The sequence below is a fragment of the Microtus pennsylvanicus genome, chromosome 19 (assembly GCF_037038515.1).
Source record: "Microtus pennsylvanicus isolate mMicPen1 chromosome 19, mMicPen1.hap1, whole genome shotgun sequence".
Classification (NCBI taxonomy): domain Eukaryota; kingdom Metazoa; phylum Chordata; class Mammalia; order Rodentia; family Cricetidae; genus Microtus; species Microtus pennsylvanicus.
Genome location: NC_134597.1, coordinates 31,912,496 through 31,931,603, shown reverse-complemented (window position 1 = coordinate 31,931,603; position 19,108 = coordinate 31,912,496). Strand labels below are relative to the sequence as shown.

The following is a 19,108-nucleotide window of genomic DNA, read 5'->3' as shown; positions in this document are numbered from 1 at the left end:
TTTTGTCTGTTTATTGTTGTTTGGGGCTTTTTTTGTGGTGCTGGGTTTATGCCCAGGGCCTCTGACATGCTGAATATATGCTCTGCCTGAAATCCACCTATAGCTTTTATGCCTGACTTGTGCTGTAAGTAGGTAAGATGTGGACCATTATATGGCATAGAATCTGTTTTTACCTGCTGCCCTGGGTCACTGCTAAATCAGTAAATTACTCTGCCACCTTGGGCAAGTAATACAATTTAAACTCCTAACAAAGGGGACATTTTCAGGCAGGACAGTCTTTCTCCAATCTAGAACCTTTGGCCAAGATAGATAATTCTCTCTGCTGGTACGCAGATGCTCCCCTCCCTGTCATTAATTAAATACGTCCTTTTAGAAGCCTTCTCCACACGGGCTTCTTTTCTATCTCTGACTACTAACCCTAGAAAACCCTACCTGTCATATTCTGAGAAGACAGTGAAAAGAAACCATAAGGTGATAGGTAGTCTCTCCAAGGGCAATGAAGGCCTCAGCAGCAGGCCACCACTTTCTTTGTATTTATAATTTTAGCTATTTTTTTGGGGGGGGGGCAGGGTTTATCTGAGTAGCCCTAGCTGTGCTGGAACGTGTACTGCAGACCAGGCTGGCCTTGAACTTAAGAGATCCACCAGCCTCTGCCTCCCAAGTGCTAGGATTAAAGTCATATGCAACTATGCCCAGTTATTCAAATGTTATAAAGAACACTTGTTACATTTTATCTAATATTTCTTTCTTCTATTGTTTTTATTGAGCTATACATTTTTCTCTGTTCCCCTTCCTTCCTCCCCTCTTCCACGACCCCATGCTCCCAGTTTACTCAGGACATCTTGTCTTTTTCTCCTTCCTATGTAGACCCATGTGTGTCTCTCCTAGGGTCATCTTTGTAGTCTAGGTTCTCTAGGTTGTGGACTGTAGGCTGGTTTTTCTTCGCTTTAAGTCTAAAAGCCACTGATGAGTGAGTATATATGATATTTGTCTTTCTGAGTCTGGGTTACCTTACTCAGTATGTTTTCTTCTAGATTCTTTATCCAATATTCCTATGCAGAAATAATGAATGCAAATCTCCACAGCTCCACAACAATCTACTCCTCAAATGGACTTTTATGAAGTCGAAAACAAGCAACGTAGCATAGCACCTAATTATCTTTGCTAAATATCATGTGTCCTTTCCTCTAAGAATTTATCCCAACACTCACCATTAAGGACCAACTACAGATTTGCTGGATTCTTACCTTGACTTTGGGTTTTGACGCAGGAATCACCTTTTTCTTTGCTCTAAGATAAAAGATTAAAACAAAGGTCATTCAGGAGTAGTTATATATTAGGAATTAAAGTAGACTACCTTAATTCTTTCCACTATTTAGAAAACTCTTTGAAGGAAGTAACTACTCAGCTTGCATGGGAATAATCAGCAATACTTTTTTTAATTCAGATGGACTAAAAGGCCAAATAATTACTAAAGAAAGAAATATAAATAGAAAAATAAAAGCTACATGTAAGTACATAAAACATAAAATGACTCAAAACAGGTTAGCCTCAGGAGACTCATTTCAATGGATTGGTAAGAACTCACGATTTATTTGTAGGGAAACATCTTCAGGATATGGCATACTCAAATCAGGACGAGTTATTAATGACTTTTTTAAGAAAAAAATTAAGGTTTTATTAAAAATTATTTTTAATTGCAAAAATAAAAAAAATGTTAGAATGATAACAAATTAACAAATTAATTAAAAGGCAAGAAGGAAGTTTTGTGAGTTTGAGGTTACCCTGGTCTACATAGTGAGTTCCAGGCCAGCCAGGGTTATGTAAAACAAAAACTTTGAACACTTAGGAACCAGCAGAAACACCTGTCAATATGCAGTTTCAGGAAAGCAACACTAATTCTCCATGCCTTTTTCGGAGGAAGCCATTAGAGCATTAAGAAATATTTGCTAGCCGGTGGCTCATGCCTTTAATCTCAGCACTTGGAAGGCAGAAGCAGGTAGATCTCTGTGAGTTTGCAGCCTGGTCTATAAGAGCTAGCTCCAGGAGAGGCTCCAAAGCTACACAGAGAAGCCCTGTCTTGAAATTAAAAAAAAAAAAAGTCAAATTTACCTATCCTGTTTTCTGACTAAAAAAATAATAAAACACAAAGGTAGTAGTAACAATGGAACTATTTTTTTTAAATATTTATTTATTATGTATACAATAATCTGTCTGTGTGTATGTCTGCAGGCCAGAAGAGGGCACCAGACCTCATTACAGATGGTTGTGAGCCACCATGTGGTTGCCGGGAATTGAACTCAGGACCTTTGGAAGAGTAGGCAATGCTCCTAACCACTGAGCGATCTCTCCAGCCCCCAATGGAACTATTTTTTTTTAATTTATTTATTTATTAAGGATTTCTGCCTCCTCCCGCCACCGCCTTCCATTTCCCTCCCCCTCCCCCGATCAAGTCACCCTCCCTCATCTGCTCGAAGAGCAATCAGAGTTCCCTGACCTGTGGGAAGCCCAAGGACCGCCCACCTCCGCCCACCTCTATCCAGGTCTCATAAGGTGAGCATCCAAACTGCCTAGGCTCCCCCAAAGCCAGTATGTGCAGTAGGATCAAAAACCCACTGCGATTGTTCTGGAGTTCTCAGTATTCCTCATTGTCCGCTATGTTCAGCTAGTCCGGTTTTATCCCATGCTTTTTCAGACCCAGGCCAGCTGGCCTTGGTGAGTTCCCGATAGAACATCCCCATTGTCTCAGTGTGTGGGTGCACCCCTCGCGGTCCTGAGTTCCTTGCTCGTGCTTTGTCTCCTTCTGCTCCTGGTTTGGACCTTGAGATTTCTGTCCGGTGCTCCAATGTGGGTCTCTGTCTCTGTCTCCTTTCATCGCCTGATGAAGGTTAATATTCAGGAGGATGCCTATGTGTTTGTCTTTGGATTCACCTTCTTATTTAGCTTCTCTAGGAACATGAATTATAAGCTCAATGTCCTTTATTTATGGCTAGAAACCAAATATGAGTGAGTACATCCCATGTTCCTCTTTTTGGGTCTGGCTTACCTCACTCAGGATAGTGTTTTCTATTTCCATCCATTTGTATGCAAAATTCAAGAAGTCCTTGTTTTTTACTGCTGAGTAGTACTCTAATATGTATATATTCCATACTTTCTTCATCCATTCTTCCATTGAAGAACATCTAGGTTGTTTCTAGGTTCTGGCTATTACAAACAATGCTGCTATGAACATAGTTGAGCATATACTTTTGTTGTATGATAGGGCCTCTCTTGGGTATATTCCCAAGAGTGGTATTGCTGGATCCAGGGGTAGGTTGATCCCGAATTTCCTGAGAAACCGAAACACTGCTTTCCAGAGTGGTTGCACAAGTTTGCATTCCCACCAGCAATGGGTGAGTGTACCCCTTTCTCCACAACCTCTCCAGCAAAGGCTATCATTGGTGTTTTTTATTTTAGCCATTCTGACAGGTGTAAGATGGTATCTTAAAGTTGTCCTGATTTGCATTTCCCTGATCGCTAAGGAAGTTGAGCATGACCTTAAGTGTCTTTTGGCCATTTGAAGTTCTTCTGTTGAGAATTCTCTGTTCAGCTCAGTGCCCCATTTTATAATTGGGTTAATTAGCCTTTTACGGTCTAGTTTCTTGATTTCTTTATATATTTTGGAGATCAGACGTTTGTCAGTTGCGGGGTTGGTGAAAATCTTCTCCCAGTAAGTGGGTTGCCTTTTTGTCTTAGTGACAGTGTCCTTTGCTTTACAGAAGCTTCTCAGTCTCAGGAGGTCCCATTTATTCAATGATGCCCTTAGTGTCTGTGCTGCTGGGGTTATACGTAGGAAGTGGTCTCCTGTGCCCATGTGTTGTAGAGTACTTCCCACTTTCTCTTCTATCAGGTTCAGTGTGTTCAGACTGATATTGAGGTCTTTAATCCATTTGGACTTGAGTTTTGTGCATGGTGATAGATATGGATCTATTTTCATTCCTCTACAGATTGACATCCAGTTTTGCCAGCACAATTTGCTGAAGATGCTCTCTTTTTTCCATTGTATACTTTTAGCTCCTTTATCGAAAATCAGGTGTTCATAGGTTTGTGGGTTAAAGTCAGGGTCTTCTATTCGATTCCATTGGTCGACTTCTCTGTTTTTATGCCAATACCAAGCTGTTTTCAATACTGTAGCTCTGTAATAGAGTTTGAAGTCAGGGATGGTAATGCCTCCAGACAATCCTTTATTGTATAAGATTGTTTTGGCTATCCTGGGTTTTTTGTTTTTCCATATAAAGTTGATTATTGTCTTCTCCAGATCTGTGAAGAATTTTGATGGGATTTTGATGGGGATTGCATTGAATCTATAAATTGCTTTTGGTAGAATTGCCATTTTTACTATGTTGATCCTCCCAATCCAAGTGCAAGGGAGGTCCTTCCATTTTCTGGTGTCTTCTTCAATTTCTTTCTTCAAAGACTTATAGTTCTTGTCAAATAGATCTTTCACTCCAATGGAACTATTTTTAAGAGCTGAGGAGATGATTAGGATTCAGCCCAATGGCAGAACACTTGTCTGGCATGTATAAACCTAGGCTCAGTGCCCATCACTGAGGGAGCCAGACACAGCAGCAAGCACTCATGGTCTCAGCTACTTGAGAAGCAGAGGAAGGAATACTTGGAGGCCAGGAGTTTAAGACCAAACTGGGCAACAAAGCAAGATCTTGTCTTAAAAGAGAAAATGAGGGCTGGAGAGATGGCTCAGAGGTTAAGAGCACTGGCTGCTCTTCCAGAGGTCCTGAGTTCAATTCCCAGCAACCATATGATGGCTCACAACCATCTGTACTGAGATCTGGCGCCCTCCTCTGGTGTGTGGGCATACATCGAGGCAGAATGTTGTATACATAATAAATAAATAAATCTTAAAAAAAAAAGAGAAAATGAAGAATAATAACTGAAACAATAGATCTCTGATGATATATTAACAAAATGTCCTTTCTAAAACGAAAAATATCCATTTCTTTTGTGTATATAAAAGGAGAATAAGAATTTTGTAATATCACTCCAAAATGATAATCTGATACCTTAAATAGAATTAAAAATACATTGAAGTGCTTAAATCATTTATAACTCACTAACTTCATATTTCAGTAACTTCTTTTTTAAATGCTGGAAATGGAACCAAGGGCCTTTGTGCATGGTAGGTAAGTCCTCTCTACCAACTGAGCTACATTCCAGTGGATCAATATGTACCCCCAAAACAAACACTAACAAAACATGGCATGTTCCAGTGTATTAGGAGAATAAAGGTTCATTCTTTATTTTTATTTATTCATTCATTCATTCATTCATTCATTCATTCATTCATTCATTCATTCATTTTTTCGAGACAGGGTTTCTCCGTAGCTTTTGGTTCCTGTCCTGGAACTAGCTCTTGTAGACCAGGCAGGCCTCGAACTCACAGAGATCCGCCTGCCTCTGCTTCCCGAGTGCTGGGATTAAAGGCATGTGCCAGCACCGCCCAGCAAGGTTCATTCTTTAATAAATTTCACTGGGCTGGGCAGGTAGCTCAGTAGAAGAGTGCTTACCTAGCATATGCTGGACCTGTGTTTAATTCCTGGTATAAACATTTTTTAAAATTTGATTTTGTGAGCGACTGTATGTGTGTGTACGGTAGAAACATGCCTTAAGGCAATACAGTGATCAGAGGGCAACTTTCAGGACTTGGTTTTCTCCTTTTACCATGGGTTTTAGGGCTCCAATTCAGATTCGCATTACAAGTGCTTTTATCCACTGAACCATCTCGCAGATCTAGAAATCTGCTTTATATTTTTACTATAGCCAGTTGTGCACAGAAGGATGAACACTGTAAGCTTGCAAGGCGGGGGGAGGAGGGTGTTTATGGAAGTGTCCTGTAAGCTTACCTATGTCAATGGGCATTTAGTAAGTAATATTTTTGTTTTTAAAACCATAACATGAATGGGTAGTGGTGGCACAACCTTTAATCCCAACACTTGAGAGGCAGAGCCAGGTGGATCTCTAAGATCCAGGCCAGCCTGACCTACAGAGTTCAACCCTGTCTTAGAAAAACAAAAGGAAACACCCCAAAGAAGCCATAACATGAATAAAAGCACGTGTAGAAATCTAGAGCCAGCATTTACTCACGGAGCAGAGGTGAGATGATTATGTACACTCCGGCTTTCCTTAAAAAGCATTCTGGAAAAATTAGAAAGACAAAATTATTTTTTATAGCAGATAACATGGTAATTGCTTCACTTTTTGTTTTTGTTTTACATAAAAGATCTTGCTGTGTGGATCAGACTACCTTCAAACTGAGTATTATAGCTCAGGCTGACCTTGAACTCAAGATCATTAACCATTTGATTTTTACTTATTTATCAAGCAAAAGTAGTAACAACTTTATTTCTATGTATTCAGAATTTTTAACAAATCAATAGAAAAGGTTGTTTTTGTTACTTTAAGGATGATAGGTTGATAGCCTATTCTCTTAAAATTTCTCCAGGCAGGCACTGTGGTACTAGTACTCAGGAAACAGAAGCAAGCAGATCTTTGTGAATTCAAGGTCAACACGGCCTACTTAAACCCAGCTGGCTTTGAACTCACAGAGATCTGTTTGCCTCTGTTTCCCATGTGCTGAAATTAAGAGGCATGCACCACCACGACTAGCAATTTTGTTTCTTAAAGTGGATTTCACAACATAGCCCAAGTTGACCTGGAATTCTCTGGTATAAACTTGCCTCAAACCTGCAGCCCTCTGTATATTCTCATTAGGGCTAGGTTATAAGTATGTACCACACATCTAGCTCTGTTCTAAATCTACCATGTGGTTCCTTTCTATCTGTTAAAAACTCCTCAAATTTATAACCATTATCTACAGTCCTTTCTCCCTATTACTCAACTTAAAAGCAAAAAAAAAGTTTGAATAAAAAAAAACAACAAAAAACATCTTTATACCCATCTTATTTCTAGTTCCACAAGATTTGTTTTGTTAAGTGTTGATGATCTGAAATACTACACACACACACACACACACACAAAATAGTTGGTTTTTTTGGGGGGGGTTGGTTTGAGATGGGGGTCCTCTTGATATACTAATGTTAAACATGTATGCTCATTTTAAATATTTCTTTAGATTATAATTTCCCCCCTTCTCTTTCCTCCCTCTAACTCCCCCAAACATAAGTTCTTAGCAAAATCGATCTGATGTATGTTTGTCTGCAAATATATCTTTATAACAACAAAAATATATTTCTTACCTTGCCTGCATCCAGCCCTTAGGCCAAAGTGGCTTCACCTCTGTCTCCATGAAGGATTTAAGATAATCCTCAGCAGATTGGCTTTTATTTGGCTCTAATTCATAGCATCCCAATTTGATCTCAACAAGGTTACATAACAAAGTTCTAAACAAATTAAAAATATATACTGATATAAAAATGTGAATTGTAAAACTTAAAAAAAAAGATTCAAAACAGTTACTTTTGAAGCACACAAATCTGGTGGCAATAAAGAATGTTAACTGAAGTATTCAGACTATGATAAGAGAAATAAGTTCTAAAATTGATCATTCACTGCACTACAATCAATTCCCATCATGAAACAATGGCCTTTGGTACCTTTCTTTAGTGACCAAAGACTGAAAGGGATAGTTGTCTCCCTGGGGTAAAGCAAGCAGACAGTTCACACAAGTATATCACATGCTTGTCCTATGCAAACAGAATGACTTCAGTCCACTATTAGAACAGCTGATAAAATGTATTATATGAAGACCAAAGCACCAGCCCCTGAGGCCATTATACTGGATTACTATTCTTGAGTATGTTTTCTTAGACACTATTCTTTGGTTGCTTCTGATCTAGTCCTCCACTTCTGGGGATTCTTCTCATTTCTTTGCCTATAAATGAAGACTAAGAAAGCTCACCTAATGGTGTCATCCCAGTGGAATTTCTTCCGTGGGCCTATGACTCGTTTCCCTGGTTTCTCCTCATCATCATCTTCAGATCCATTTTTTTCCCGTTCTTCATCTGCTTGCACCCTAAAAAATGAATAACACTTTATTAAGCAGTTTTAACCCAGAATTCACGACCATATAGTCCTTAAATACTTCAGTTGCTCATCCAAATGTTTACTTGAGACAGGACAGGGGGCAGTATTTCCACATGAAGCCAGTATGAAGTGGATGAGTAAATAAGGCCCTGAACTATAATATAATACAGAGGTGCAAATGCTCAGCCTTTAGATCAAACTTTGTGTCCAGTCCCAGCTTAGTATAATTGGTTAAGACATGAAATGCCTTAAGCAGCATTAGGTTTTAGCTTTTTATTTTTACTTATTTTTTGAGACAAGGTGTCAGCATGAAGCCTAGGCTAGCCTAGAACCTGGATCACTCTGCTGAAACCTCCTAATTGCTGTTATTATAGGTACATCCTATTATGCCTCCCTTGGTTCTTGTTTTGTTCGCATCTATACACCAACCAGACAAAGCCTTTTGCTCTTGACAGCAAAATCAGTTGAGTGGGAAGTGACACATCACTTAGAAAATATTCGATTACATCATTTTAACTGTATACATGGTGACTAGAGAATGAGGACTACTTAAGAACATCAACTAAGCAGGGCAGTGGTAGTGCAAACCTTTAATCCCAGAGATCGGCAGGCAAAGGCAGGTGGATCTCTGTGAGTTTGAGGCCAGCCTGGTCTATACAGCTGAATTCCAGGACAGCCAGGTCTGCACAGAAATTGTGTCTCAAAAAAAGCAAAAGGCCAAAAACAAATGACAACAAACAAAACAAAATAAAACCAAACAAAAGACTATCAACCAAACGTCACTGTCAATTCTAAACCAGCCCAAAGCAGAGGTACATACTTGGCACACTTGGCTTGACTGCGAGCCTGGCAGTCCTCCTGGTATTTAAATAGCTGTTCGGGCATGACGTTGCTAACAGCCAACTTCAATTTTTGCAGAGGTTCCCTTAAACGATCATCCTGAAGGGGTAAATATATTTGGAGTTTTTTTTTTCCAAATATAACAAAACTTACTCTATAAGCAGAACTTCAATAGGTAAAATCACATTTTACATACTGATTATAGACATGAAATGTTATCTAACATGACATTTCTTCTACAGCCCCGACTTGTCAAGGTACACTGTAAGAAAAATTACATTGACTGTGTTTTCCACTACACCAAGCAGAGTCCCAGTTTTTGCCTGCTGCCCCCAAAACAGTGTTCCTTCACATTCTTAAGAATGAGTCCAAATTTTGGCCAATAAGTTTTATGAATGAATTAAAATACAAATAGAAAATGGGACTGATATTACCCAGACTACTGTTTAACTCCTGGTGTTGAGATATAGCCAAGGAAGACACTATTCTAAAATACTACAACACACAATCTGCTCTGGTGACTAACAACAGGATGCAGGCAACCTGTTCTCCCAGTTACTGCTAGCAATTATAACTTAGGATGCAAGCAAAACTTAAAATTCAAGGCCAAAAGAAAGAGGAAACTGAGAAACTCTTCTCCATGTGGGTTCAGTATAGAAAGGAAAATAAGAATTTTGTATCTGACAGTTCAAGTCAGCCAACAGCATTTTCATCTTACAAATAACATATACTTAAGTGCTTAAAACCTTCATCATTGTCATAGGCCCAGAAATATCTTAATTCTTTCTTCACTAAAGCAAAAGGATTTTGCTTTTTATAATGTAGATTGAGATTCAGACATACTAAGCAAGTCTTTACTTAAGCTTTACTATACCCCCAACCCTTAACAAGTCATTACACCTTTTGATAAAAGATGTATTAGAACATAAAAATTATGACTAGAAACCTATGCCATAGATACTAATTAATAAACTAAGCATGTAATGGTATCTGGAAACATGTTTACTGGTTACAAAACTGAAGATCTAGGTACTATTCTTCCACTTACCTGGACATTAAGATGTAGCTTCTTTAGACGTTTTACCAGTGTTTCCTTATTACATGGCACAAATGCTTCAAGATGGGAGTAGACACCACTACGAACGACAGGGCCTAGTTCTTGTAGCTGTAACTCGATGCTGACCACAAAACAAAACAAAACACACAATAGTAAACAGCATCTATATATAAGCCAGAAATTAGTCAGGCGGTGGTGGCACACACCTTTAATCCTAGCACCTGGTGGAGGCAGAGGCAGGCAGATCTCTGAAATCGAGGCCAGAATAGTCTGCAAAGCAGGTTCCAGGACAGTCAGGACTACATAGAGAGAAACCCTGTCTTGAAAAATAAACAAAGCAAAAACAAAAACAGAAAAGAAAGCAAACAAGTACAGGCAGGTATTTCTGAAACTATACTCCCAGAGTTCCTATAGTACTCTCCTTTAAAGTATCTGAAAAGGCAAGGCCCTTTACACCCAGCTATGTGCACAAGATAATTTCCTCATCTTTGTTTTCCTTTTATGCCTGTGACACAGCTGTTATTTAATAGTTTACTTAATTTATTGTAAATGATTAGTTCTCACTTCCCTTTTGGGGACAGAAAACTAAATGTTAAATCTTTATTTTGTCTAGTAGCAATTTCTTTTTGATATTTCAGCCTGACTCCATCTTAAGTTTAGAATCTTGTTACAGGGTCGAAATAAGTTCCTTCCTGTTTTCTGTAAAACTTAAATCTGAGCATGTCTTTACCCTTTTCTGGAATTTGACATGTTCCACACCTGACCTCCACCCTGATTAAGATGTTCTGCCAAATAATTTTGAGACATTCTATCAAGTCCCTATGTAACCAAAAAACCCCTTGGAAACTCCCTAGCCTTGCAGTCTTTTGGGCTATATAAAGCCCCAATTTCTCCTATGTCCAATGCTATTTTTCTCAAACCTGGCTTTAGGGAGACAGTCCTGTCTGACAGAAGTTAAAGCTTTCTTAATTTGATCAAAAAGGACACTAAGAAAGACTAACATAGATTTAATCTACATGGAAAGTAGAAAAAGACAAGGTCTGCTGAGTAAATTGGGAGCATGGGAACCTTGGGGGAGGGTTGAAGGGGAGGGGAGCAGAGAAAAATGTTGAGCTCAATAAAAAAAAAAAATTGACCAAAAAGTTTTGTTCATTGGTCTTTACTCTCATTTAGTGGGACTAACATTTTTCTCTTCTCTATCTCAATTCCTCTTTTAAAAGTAAAGCAGTGCCAGGTGGTGGTGGCACATGCCTTTAATCCCAGCACTCGGGAGGCAGAGGCAGGTGGTTCTCTGTGAATTTGAGGCCTGACTGGTCTACAAGAGCTAGTTCCAGGACAGGCTCTAAAGCTACAACAAAACCCTGTCTCAAAAAATAAGAACAGAAACAAAACAACAACAACAAAAAAGTAAAGCAGTAAAGTTTGTAATAATTGCCATATTCTGGCAGAGAGAAACTAATAAATAAGGTGTCTCTCAAAATGGAAAAGATTTTATTTGGCAGCTGCTGCTGAAGAGAAATAACAGCTGATGTCAGTTTGAAGGTCATTATCAAATTGGGACTCTTATAGCTGGGCTTGATGGTGCATATATTTAACCCTACTCGGAAAGAAGAGGCAGGGATCTCTCTGAATTCCAGGATAGCCTGGACTATGTACAAGTTCCAGGCCAGGCAAGGATCTTGTATCAAAACAAAACAAAACAAAAAAATACAACATAGTAAAACAAATTGGGGCTCTTGACACCATAGATAATTAGGAAATATTCCCATATTAAATGAATTTATCACTTCTAAAATACAGTGTAATCTCAGCTGGGCAGTAGTGATACACACCTTTAATCCCAGCACTCGGGAGGCAGAGGCACGCGGATCTCTATGAGTATGAGGCCAGCCTGGTCTACAAGAGCTAGTTCCAGAACAGCTAGAACTGTTACACAGAGAAATCCTGTCTCAAAAGAAAAAAGAAAAGTTAGTTGGAACTGAAGATAAAATGCAAACTTTCCAAGTACTAAGAGAAGCCACAAAAGTCTAGACTGACTCAAGGAGACAGTTTAAAAAGTTACTGGTTTCCAAAAAGGTTAACACAGACACGGGAAAGCAGACTTCCTGAGGAGAAATCAACTGCTAAGTCCTCTGTGTACTGCTATTCAAGTAAAAGCTCACTCAGAGAGCACCAAGGAGATGGCATGGAGGCCCTCTCATAGGAGTGTCCAGTAAACAGAATCATGCCCAGTGCAATCTGAGTGGACCAGAGGCAGTCAGCAGCTTGTTCTCTGTTAGAAATGCCTGCTTCAGGGAACAGGGAAGAAAATCAAGTGAGCATATTGTATACTTGTTCACTCAGGTCAAATTCAACTATGGGAAAAAAAATCGTTAACCAAGAAATTAATCTTTTTCTCCACAACAAAAGGAAGAAATGGTTAAGGCCAATACACCTGGGTAATGTTATAGGATTACGCTATTTTTACAACAGGTACTCTGTCCAGAAGAGGAAAGCATGTGGGTTTAGGGTAGATAAAAAAAGGCCAAAAACAATAATAAAGTGACTCTAAAGGAAAAACTTCAACTCTGTAGATTGTGGGGGGAGAGAGAGAGAGAGAGACAGACAGACAGACAGACAGACAGATATGATTTAGCAGTTAAGGGCACTGACCCCCTTCCAGAAGATCAGGGTTTGATTCCCAGAAACCATATGGTGCCTAACAATTGTTTGTAATTCTAATTTCAAGGGATCTGATGCTTTCTTCTGGCCTCCTTGGGCACTAGGCACATGCATGGTGCAGTTACATATGTGCTGACAAAACACCCATACACATAAAATAAAAATAAAAACATCTAAGAAGAAACCAAAGTAGATGGGCTCCGCAACTCAGAGAGTTGTTTGTGACAGAAAGGGATGGAACTCTAACAGTGTGTTTACCTGTGTTGCCAGAGCACAAGGATGGGGCTCTTGCCTCTGGGGGTGGGGGGAATAGAGTGAAATGGAAAGAAAGGAGCGAGGGGAGGAGGGAGAGGAAAAAGTTCATCTAGTACAAGGGGAAAGAAAAAATGGCTAGTGACATCAGATTATGGAATCTGGGACAACTCTGATGAGCAACAGCTGCACTGTCTAGTGCCTCTGGAGCTTAAAAGCAGTCATAAGGGTGGCAGCACGAATGTGAAGAGTTATGCACCTCTTTCAAGCACATGCATTCAACTGAAAATCAGGGCCCAAACAAAGAACTCTTGTGCTACTCCACGAGAAACACACTGTTCTGTTTGAGTCTACTTTTTAAGTATAACAGATTATAACTACCTATAAGTACTGAAAAAAACACCCTTTTATATCAAATATCTCTATTATCTATTTAAAAAACAGGAGTCACACTAACACTATTTGCTTGTATCTTCCTATCTGACATTATAAAATGCCAGAGCAGACCTATCATTTTCATCATACATGTAAAATCTACTATCACATTTTGCCTAGTTCTGCTTGCATTCAACTGCATTCTTAAATCCTATAACCAACAGTTTAAACCTATGAGACATCCATTTACAAGTACAGTTTATTTGGCTACAACCTTCAAAAATGCAGCTTTATTAGTATCAAACTCTGAGTGTAAAATTGATAAACCTAAAAATCTGCTCATTTAAAAATAATTCATGTCATATATGAACCTTGATCTTTTTTCTCCTAATCTGATTTCTATAGGTTCCATATAAACTAACCGCCAAGATTTCTTTGATTTTTCAAGACGGTGTTTCTCTGTGTAGTCCTGGCTGTCCTGGAAATCCCTTTGTAGAGCAGGCTGTCCTCAAGCTCAGAGAACGATCTGCCTTTACCTCCCAAGTGCTGGGATCAGGTGTGCGTCACCACCATGCCTGGGCTCTATGCCTGGCTCCAAGATTTCTATCTTGAACTTGTGGGGTTTAGGCCATCCGGGCCACACATAATGGAGCCCAGGAGAGACTGGTCATGCATGGGGTCCAGGCAGCACTGGGTCCCAGGAAAAGCCATAAGATGGCACCACCTAGGAACAGACCATTCAAAGGAAATTCCTAACACTCCAGCCACTGTACATAGGATCACCTGCCAGCATACACCCATCTCTTTTCACGCGGACACCCCTAGACGATAACGATAGCTTGAATTCTGCATGAAAATGGAAGGAGCTAGAAAACATTATTTTGAGTGAGGTCATAGACACAGAAAGACAATTATCACATGTACTCATTCATAGGTGGTTTTTAAACATAAAGCAAAGAAAGCCAGCCTACAAACCATAATCCTGGAGAATTTAGACAACAATGAGGACACTAAGAGAGACTTACATAGATCTAATCTACATGGGAAGTAGAAAGTAGAAAAAGACAAGATCTCCTGAGTAAATTGAGAGCATGGAAACCTTGGGGGAGGGTTGAAGGGGGGAAGGGAGCAGAGAAAAATGTAGAGCTCAATAACTACCAATTAAAAAAAATTCAAAAAAACAAAAACTATTTTAAAATATTACGTGTGTGTATACATACGGTACCATGGAGTACCTAAGGAGGTCAGAGGGCAAATTGTAGACTTGGTTCTGAACTCCAACCATGTGGGTCCCAGGGATCAAACTCAGGCCATCAGATTTGGTGGGAAGCACCTTATCCATTGAGCCATCTCATTGGTTTTCACAGGTCAACTGTGTGTATGCATGTAGCATTTTTTTTTTTAAGAAAAAGTTTCATATAGCCCAGGCTAGTCTATAACTCTATAACTTAATATTATTCCTGAGGATGATCTTGAATTTCCTGGTCCTCCTGCCTCTATCTCTACAGTGCTGGGAAAACAGGTACCATATCCAGTAAGTTTTATGCAGTCCAGGGTAATCTGATCCAGATCTTGTAAAATAAAGGCAAGAACTGTACTATTTGAACTCTATCTTCAGCCCCTCCTAATTCACTTACTTAAACTTGTAGTTCTCTTGCCTCAACCTCTTGCTGCTGAGATTAGAGACATACACCACCATCCTCTACAAAATTTGTATTAATTATTTGTTTATTAATTTATTTGAGATAGAGTGTCAAGTAGTCCAGGCTGGCTTTGAACCCACAATGTAGCTGAGAATGACCTTCAACTATTCATTCTTCACCTCCAAAATGCTGGGATTATAGAGGTGTACCAAACCACACTCAGTTTATGCAAATCCAAGGTTTCCAGCATGCTAAGCAAGCACTCTACCAACTAACTACAGCCTCAGCAGCCTGTAAGGTTTTTTCATTTGTACTCTTTTATTTCAAAAAACAACTTGAATTTAGGGCCTCACAAATGCTTTGCAAGTATATTATTGAGATTATTCCCACTCCAGGTTTAAAAAAAAGATAAAAATCACTTACTCCAGAAGAATATTATTCATATCTTGTGTGAAGAATTTTTTTCTTCCTTCTTCATCAAAAAGTTTGGCAGCCTAGAGAAACATAAGGAAAACAGACAACATAATTCACAATAAACAGTTACTGACATAAATTATCTAACAACAACAATAGTACTACTACTATCAGTAGTATAGTATTTTACTATTATTTTATTTTAGCAGTAAAATACCACAAATTTTGACCCAGTCAGGCAAAGCCATTTGAGATCCAAATCAAACAGGCTATCATGTATGACTGCTGCAGTTGGTAATAACTAATACACACTTGTGGCTTGAAAAGCACTTGAACATTTAAAATCAGTGTCACTGGTCTAAAGTCAAGTGACAACAGGGCTAGGCTCTTTTTCAGAGAGAAAAAGAAAAAAAAAAAGCAAAGTTAGACCCAAGAAGTTTTTTTAAAAACAAAGCATACATTGAATTAATATGGCATGATGGCACATGGAACTAACAGTACCACTTGAGATAACGTAGCTTTCCAAGAGCCATTTAACTAATAACCACAGGGAAATACTATACTTAAAAAGAGAAGCAATGTGAAATGCATTAGCGCTGCCTATTTCTAGACTTAATTGTCATCAGAGGCCATGAAAAGTATAAAGCTGAAAACTGAGTGTCAATCTTGTGATAGATATAATGATTGCCAAAATGCCTAATGTACAAAACGGACATGGCCTTTGAGTGAAATGCATAAAGATCTTCTCGCTCTCATTCAAACACACACACATTTATTTATTTTAAGCCACAGGCTCCCTATGTAACCCAGGATATAGTTTGAGCTTGGCAGCCCTCCTGAATCAGATTGCAGATTATCACCCACCTAAGGATTTCTACAGAATCCTGTGATTATGTCCACTTTAAACTTTATAATCTTAAATGCTAATAATCTTAGGCAAAAATCAAACTTAATACTCAATGTCACAAATATGTATCTATCTAAACAAAAATGCCAGGCAGTAGTAGAGCCCACATTACTTTTCCTGTGCTGAGTGAAACCAGGATGCTGTACATGTCAGGTAAATTCCCAAACACTGAGTTAAGCTCTCATCCTCAAAACACAATTTGTAAAAACAAGATTATTTCTGTTTCCTATAGAATAAAGTCCTTGTTGGTAGGGTGAGTCTATAAACTTTCTAACTTTGTATTCTTCTACTCTAGTCTATACTTTATACTCATTATCATATAGAATCTGCATAAACAGCCAGAAATTGGTAGTATATCTCCTGATCTTACAAATAAGGAACTGCAAACTTACAAATAAGGAGCTGCAAAATGCCCCCAAATCAAATTGCTAGTAAGTTATGCAGCCAAGGGCTGGAGAGATGGCTCAGAGGTTAAGAGCATTGCCTGCTCTTCCAGAGGTGCTGAGTTCAATTCTCAGCGACCACATGGTGGCTCACAACCATCTGTAATGAGATATGGTGCCCTCTTCTGGCCTGCAGGCATCCATGCAGACAGAACACTCGTGTGTGTGTGTGTGTGTGTGTGTGTGTGTGTGTGTGTGTGTGTGTGTGTGTGTGTGTGTATAATAAATAAAAAAAAAAGTTATGCAGCCAAGATTTAGACTAAGGCCTTTGTAAACTGCAAAACTGCCACAGAGCAGACACTGGATGACTGCGGTAGTTTGGTTTCTACATAATTGAGAGCAATAAAAAAAATTATCAAGGAATAAGCACAAACTATAAGCTTGAAAATAACATTGTCACACAGTATTTCCTCTTAACTTGGTGACCAGAGGCAAAGAGCTTTTAAGTGGGAAACTCTGCCATCACTTATGATAATAAATAGACTGAGGAAGTCAAAGGCACAGTTCGCATCAGGAGTCATGAGATGCACACTGGCTGGACAGAGCTGATACAAGAACTTAAGCACACCAGAGTCAAAAGTACCAAGCTATCTAAGTATTTGACATGCTTTAGATAGAAAAGGCAAATCTCCAAGAATATTTCTAGAGTGAAGATTAAGCATATTCAGAGGAAATATTCATATACAAAGAAAGCCAGAATAAAAATGAAACCTGAGAAAAAAGGAGAAATTTAAGTGAAAAGGTTTATCATGAAAGGATACTTTCTCATTACAAAGCAAAAAATGAACATCAAGAAGCTATTTTTCAGAAAAACACAAATGTGTGAGCTCAGGAAAAATTTTTATCTCCTGAAAAAAAACCACCATCTTATATTTCAAAGTAAAACACAAAGAACTCATGGGTATTATAAAAGGCTTGCTTTTGGGCCACCAACCAGCTCCCAAATCGTGTATTATTAATTATGAATGTGCAGCCTTATCTTATGCTCATTTCTAGTTAGATCTTGTAACCTGTTTCTCTTCATCTAAGTTTCGCCTCAGGGCTTTTTACCTTTGTTTCATTCTGTATGTCCTACGCTGTACCTGGCTGGCTAGCAGCTGCCTGGCTAAATTTAAGCAAAGTCTGCCAAAATTGAACACAAAATATTCTATACCTCAGATAAAGGGGGTACGTGTGAGACTGGGTTTGTAGCTAATCAAACTAGCAAATGAGTTCAAGTTGAGGAGAAACCCATGACAGCTATCATGGTGGGAAAGAACTAATGCTTACTATAATTGCTGATTAGCCAGACAAGTAGATCATAAAATAACTAGGGGCTCGTAATGTCACTCAGTAGTAGAACTCTCTCTTTTTTTTCCTAGATAGGTTTTTCTGTGTAGCCCTTGTTGTCCTGGAACTCGCTCTGTAGACCAGGCTGGCCTCAAACTCACAGAGATCTGCTTGCCTCTGCCTCTCGAGTACTGGGATTAAAGGCATGAGACACCACCACCCGGCTAGAGGTAGAACTCTTGCCTAGGATATATGAAGTCGAGGACTTGATTCCTTGGAACTGCAAAAATAATTAACAAAATAAAACTACGTTAAAATAGTTTGAAGCAATCAAGTCCAAGTACACGTCCACAACACAATATTCTCTCCTTTTTCTACACTGTTTTCTTTGCATGTGTCTGCAGCTAATAAAAATTTTATTAGGAGGGACTGGAGTAGTGGCTCAGCAGTTGAGAGCACTGGTTGCTCTTACATCAGACCAAGGTTCAATTCCCAGGGCCCACACAGTGGCATGTCATTGCTGCCTATAACTCTGGTCCTCGGGGATCTCCATGGGCACCAAGAATATACCTGGTATACAGACACACATATAAGCAAAACACTTCATACACATAAAATAAATCCTAAAAAATTTTATTATGAAGTCTATATAAATGTTATTTGTAAGGTAGGGTTTGTAAAATGGATCAGTGGTAAAAGCAATTGCTACTAAGCCTTATAACCTGAGTTTGATTTCCAAAACCCACATGTTGGGAAATGAATGGAGTCCTGCAAGTTGTCCTCTGACCTCCACATGTACACAATAAACTTATGGGTGCATGTGCGCGCGCGTGCGCGCACACACACACACACACAACCAAATATGAAGAAAAATTTATAAGGTAAACTGAAACAAAAAGAATCAACTACAGAGCTTAGAATGAGTGGTAGAGTGACCATCTAACATGCATACAACATTAGGCTCTATCCCTAGCACTAGAAGAAAAAAAAAGCAAGTGTATAGTATAGCCATGTAAAACTAAATTTACTTAAGCCAGGTGGTAGTGGCATACACCTTTAATCCCAGCACTCAAGAGGCAGAGGCAGGTGGATCTCTGTGAGTTCAAGTCCAGCCTAGTACATAGAGTGAGTTCCAGGACAGGCTCCAAAGATACAGAGAAACTCTGTCTTGAAAAACCAAATATATATTTGGATAACATATATATTA

At 39.0% G+C, this 19,108-nt stretch overlaps 1 protein-coding gene across 7 annotated transcripts in view; it reads right to left on the bottom strand.

Annotated features, from left to right (window-relative positions):
• Positions 1-19,108, bottom strand: part of Ubn2 (ubinuclein 2) — a 74,941-nt gene that overhangs the window by 34,659 nt on the left and 21,174 nt on the right. For all 7 annotated transcript variants that reach the window (XM_075953539.1, XM_075953534.1, XM_075953537.1 and 4 more), the window contains exons 7-13: positions 15,292-15,362; positions 9,929-10,058; positions 8,861-8,979; positions 7,916-8,029; positions 7,254-7,397; positions 6,142-6,192; positions 1,248-1,290 (exon numbers count right to left, since the gene is read on the bottom strand). In XM_075953539.1, coding sequence (XP_075809654.1) covers positions 1,248-1,290; positions 6,142-6,192; positions 7,254-7,397; positions 7,916-8,029; positions 8,861-8,979; positions 9,929-10,058; positions 15,292-15,362 — 672 coding nt within the window. The remainder of the gene's footprint in view (positions 1-1,247; positions 1,291-6,141; positions 6,193-7,253; positions 7,398-7,915; positions 8,030-8,860; positions 8,980-9,928; positions 10,059-15,291; positions 15,363-19,108) is intronic.